The sequence below is a fragment of the Lytechinus pictus genome, unplaced genomic scaffold (genome assembly GCF_037042905.1).
Source record: "Lytechinus pictus isolate F3 Inbred unplaced genomic scaffold, Lp3.0 scaffold_20, whole genome shotgun sequence".
Classification (NCBI taxonomy): domain Eukaryota; kingdom Metazoa; phylum Echinodermata; class Echinoidea; order Temnopleuroida; family Toxopneustidae; genus Lytechinus; species Lytechinus pictus.
In genome coordinates this window covers 13637575-13642607 of record NW_026974141.1, presented here as the reverse complement: position 1 = coordinate 13642607, position 5033 = coordinate 13637575, and the positions used below count along the sequence as shown (strand labels likewise).

General features: G+C 39.5%; 1 protein-coding gene across 1 annotated transcript; it reads right to left on the bottom strand.

Annotated features, from left to right (window-relative positions):
- Window positions 1-298: 298 nt before the first annotated feature.
- Window positions 299-2323, bottom strand: LOC129282915 (adenosine receptor A2b-like). Its single transcript, XM_064115055.1, has one exon. The coding sequence runs from the start codon at window positions 2050-2052 to the stop codon at window positions 841-843; it is 1212 nt and encodes a 403-aa protein (XP_063971125.1). The 5' UTR covers window positions 2053-2323; the 3' UTR covers window positions 299-840.
- Between the last annotated feature and the right edge of the window lie 2710 nt (window positions 2324-5033).

Sequence of the window (5033 nt, the reverse complement as noted above, 5' to 3'; positions counted from 1 at the left end):
AGAGGTTACCCCGACAGATTTTGAGACCGCTTTCTTTGTAAAAAAAATGTTGTCAAATCGTGTGCGTTCAATGAATAATGGGATATGCTCAAAGTATATACTTTATTAGACATGCTAGAGGAGAACATGATGAAATTTTTGTTAAAATAATGAATTTCTCTTGTCAAAACAGAACAACACAAATAATCTTTACAATTCAACAAATAAAGTGTTTGACATGAAAATTTCCAAATGGATAAAATGGAATAGATTATTCTTTTTATATAATCTACAAACAGTTGAATAAAATGGACTACGATTAAACTCAGATCAGCACCAGCAATGTTCTATCAAAAATATTTTTAAAAAACAGTACACTATTTTTTCCAAACTAACAAAATTCTTATAAACATAGCAATGATGACCACTTATTAAACCAGAACTATTTTCCTATTATAATTTAAGATAATCTGCAACCATTAAGAGACATTAATATACCTTTGACTTGAATGATGGTAGTTTATATATTACTCATGTAATCTCACCGGATAATGAATAGGTCTAAACAATTATTTGAACTGAGAGCTATATTAAAAATATATATAAGCAACGAATTCCATTAAAAGTCCGCGCTTTCCAGTTCAATGCTATAATTGAATCGGACTTTTATTTGACCATCAAAGATAAATTTGTATCACTATTACTCAAAATCAAATGTTTCTACATTTCCTAAATATTTCGATATTTCCATAATATGAAAAGGTATACAGATCGCTAAACATTAATCGAAATTAAATTGAATGGGAAATGTCTGAAAATTCCAGTCCTGATCGACCGTATACAGTACAATGCACTTTTACATTAAGAGTTATAATTCTTGATTTGAATAAAAATGTCTTTGCAATTCTGTCGAAATCGCTTGTTGAGAGGCCAATATATGAAAAAATTAATGGCTGAATTGATTTCGTAGAAACGGAAAAATATGGCGTAGAGCGTGTGGTGAAGATCGGACCTACTCATGAAATCACGACGAACTTCAACAGGGAGATAACGTCCTATTATGGCAGGAAGCCAACTTACGACGTAAAACACGGTCACCCAACCAAGCATCAGCGTCAGGCGATTCTCTCCCTGCCGTCCCAAAGCGGTTGTATCTACTGCAGTGGCGGTTCCGGTAGCGGCTCCAGGGTTTACTACAGAGACCCTTTCACCCAGAGGATATGATCGAACCGCAGTAATCTTAGTTTGATTTGCAGGAATGACTCCTTCATTCCTTACGTTGGTTTTGGTGTTAGAAATGGTCAAGAGTTCCCCTCCATTGTCTCCATCTGACGTATTTCTCTCGAGGGTATCGGATGATCCAGCCTGTTTAGGATCTGTCGATGTCGACAAGCCAGAACCAGATGTACCTTGACCGGTGTTATTGCCGGTTATGGATGGCATGGTCGCGGTAGCTTCCATGTCTGTTTTCGTATGCGATGGCTCACTGGCGGTTAGAGCAGTTCTCACCTTTGTCTGCCGTCGTAACGCAAAGACAATGCGGGTATACACCGCGGTAACAAGGATGAGAGTTAGAACCACGTAGCTCTGGACAACATATCGGTCATAGCTCAAGAACCATTGCAAATCCTGGCGGTAGATACAGTCCTTGATCGTCGGTTCATAGCGCACGGCAGCTAACACTGGGGAATAAAGAAGCGCGGTTCCGATGATGCAGAGAATTATGACGGCAATGGCGGTCTTGACGCGCGGACGGCGATGGATCGGCCGACAAACCGCGAAGTAGCGGTCAACGCTTATCGCCAGTGTCACCGCCATCTGGCCCATGGCAATCCACCCCGTGAAGAAAAATTGAAACTGGCAGAAACTGTTGCTTCTCACCCAGGGTCGAAACTTGGCAATAGTCAAGAAAGATGAGAACAAATCCACTGCTGCGAGGCCCATGATGAATATATCCGTGCCATTCTTGACTTTCTTTCTGGAGTATCCAGCTAATATCAGGACATTACCTGGCACGCCAAGGCATATCAGGATGGCATAGAATGATATGAAAACCTCGCGGTTGATAGCCATTTCTTCCGTTTATATAATACTCGTTTAACTTCCGAAATATAATTAATGCCCTTCACGCTCCATGTAATAATTTTTACTATCACCGCTGCCATTAATCGATTGAGTTATCGCCATGATTGTGAACAGCATGAACATGGTAAAACTGATCCACTCTTGCTTACTGACACAAAGAATCTGGTGAAGGCATATATGTGAAGTGCAGATGAGCATCGGATGGAATGAAGTACGTCAGGCATTAGAAAGGAATAATTACCACCTCTATGACTGCATTCTGGCGGGAGGCGCAGCCAATTACAACGCTACTCTGAACATGCTGAAGCGAGAGTCAAGTTTGTGTAGGGGAATTGAAATTCCACCCTATTTATGTCAACACATAATACTTCATTTGCATCACTGCATCACTGCCTCAGTGTGATATTTAAATAATATTCAGGCATACTCCTCTAGATCTGGGAGAGAAAGATGCATGAGCCCCTTCCCTTTAGGACAGGGATGGGGGTGCTTGCCAGATTTTTTTTTGACAAGAAAGTGCTTCCAAATATAGATGGTGGTAACTTTAAATCTTTTCATTTTTTTATTTATCAGTGGCGTAACTACGGGGGCACGTGCCCCCCCCCCCCCCATCGGCTGGCAAAATAAAATGGGGGAAAGGGAGAAAAAAATAGGGGAAAAGAAAGAGAAAGGTAGTGGGGGAAGAAAAAATTATTGTATATTATATCATATTGTGTTATGTAATTATAAATATTCTAATTTATTACATAAGAATTATTTTTTCATAAATTTATGACACAAAATTTGCTTAGGGCCTATGTGTTCATCCTTCCTGGTGCTCGCATTATCCTGTTGTACTAAAAATTCCCGTTTTCAAGTCAGTATAATTTACTCGCACTTCGAGTTATTGTTTTATGTAGTGACATATGCTACTTTTTCATGACTTCTTAAATCGATTGCCCCCTTTAAAGGTCTGAATACACTTAAAGACCGTGCTTACGTTCGTATAAGTGGATTGGTGAGATATGTCTGCTCTTCATTAATTAAAAAAAAAACATTTCCTTTTTCTGGTCTGAATATAAAAATGTTAAGATCGCGCTGCGCGTTCGCAGTGAATCCCTACGAACAAGCTTAAAATGCCCCTCTTCAGGTCTGAATTCAAAGATTTTCAGCTCGCGCTTCGCGCTCGCAATCCAAAAAGTGTTCAATATGTTTAGGTGTAAATCTAACAAAATCCACAAGCGCTTGGCGCTCGCATTTGATGACTATGGTAAGATATGTATGCTCTTCATGAATTCCTTAAAAAATAGTCCCTAAAATGTCCCTGTTTGGGGTCCATATAAAAAAAATCAGCTCGCGCTTCGCGCTCACATTCTTTGTTTAGTGACACAGGTACGTATCATGATATCAAAAATTTGCTTATAATGTCCCTTTTTTAGGTCTGAATATCAAATAATTTTAAACTTGCGCTTCGCGCTCGCGTTATATGATCAGTGAGATACAGATACACGGTACGCCACCTCACTATTATCAATTGTTAGAAAATCCCCCGTAAGTCCTGGATACGCCCCTGTCCGTATATCCCAATCTACCGCTACGCGTTCATTTTTCATTTATTTCTTTATCTCATTTCCGGGCGAAGGACGTGTCGTTTGAGCATTACGCACAAATTATTGATTAATGGAGTTTTATAATGCTACCGAGGCGAAACGTCCCTAGAGTGCATTATTGCATTGGAAAAAATCCCCATTATTGATGGTTTGAATACAAAATGTTAACGTTTATAGCCGATCGGCAATCCGATTATAAACCTTTAAGAGGAAACTTTGCTTTCATAAATGGGTTGAATGAACGTAATTAAACTGATAAACACAGAAAAAATAACCTACTATATTTACTTTAAGGTTCTAATTTCTTCATAAAGGAAACATTCGGTAATGCATTTATATTATTCATCTAGGGGCATTTTAATTACTCGTTAAATTAGCCGTTATTGACTTTTATTCTCCTCCGTCATAAAAAATAAAGCTTTTAAATGCAAATTTAAAAAAAATCACGTTCCTCTGCAACTAATCATATTTTTTCCTGCGTATGGCCTTGATGTAACCATGTCAGGCAATAAGAGCGATACAGCTTACAGTCACCATTATGCTGATCAGAGACAAAATATTAAAAGGAGCGTCGTTATACTATTCTGCAAAACACAATCCGCTTTACGAATAGATTGAATTCTAGGAGAAAGGAAAAAAAAGGGAAAATCCATATTGTATCGTTTGAAATAAGATATGAAAGAGAAATACTCCGAAGATTCTTTTTGCCCAGTTGATAGTGGGCCCATCAGCAACTGTGCATGAATGACATTGAAGAGAGAACCGTACATTTTAGGCGCTGTATTATTGTTTGAGTCCATTAGAAAGAAAAGATGCATCCGTGCGACCTCAGTGACTTTCTTCTATTCAGAAAGTAGTATAGGCCTACCGTATCACAAGGTGAGCGTCCGTGCATGTGGTTGTGGGCATGAGAAATGTGTGAGGGTGGGTGTGTGTGTGTGGGTGTGGGTGTTCATAACTATTGTGTTGGTGAGGGTGCGTAGGCTATGTGAATCACTAATGGGTAGGTGAGGGTGTGCATGAGTAATTGGGTAGGTTGTGTATGCATGTGTGTGGATTTAGTAATGTGGGTGTGTGCATGAGAAATGTGTTAGGGTGTGTGTGTGTGGGTGTTCATATCTATTGTGTTGGTGAGGTTGCGTAGGCTATGTGAATCACTAATGGGTAGGTGAGGGTGTGCATGAGTAATTGGGTAGGTTGTGTATGCATGTGTGTGGATTAATGATGTGGGTGTGTATGTGCATGAGAAATGTGTGGGTTGGTAGAGTATGCATGTGCGTGGATTTAGTAATGTGGGTGTGTGCATGAGAAATGTGTTAGGGTGTGTGTGTGGGTGGGTGTTCATAACTATTGTGTTGGTGAGGGTGCGTAGGCTATGTG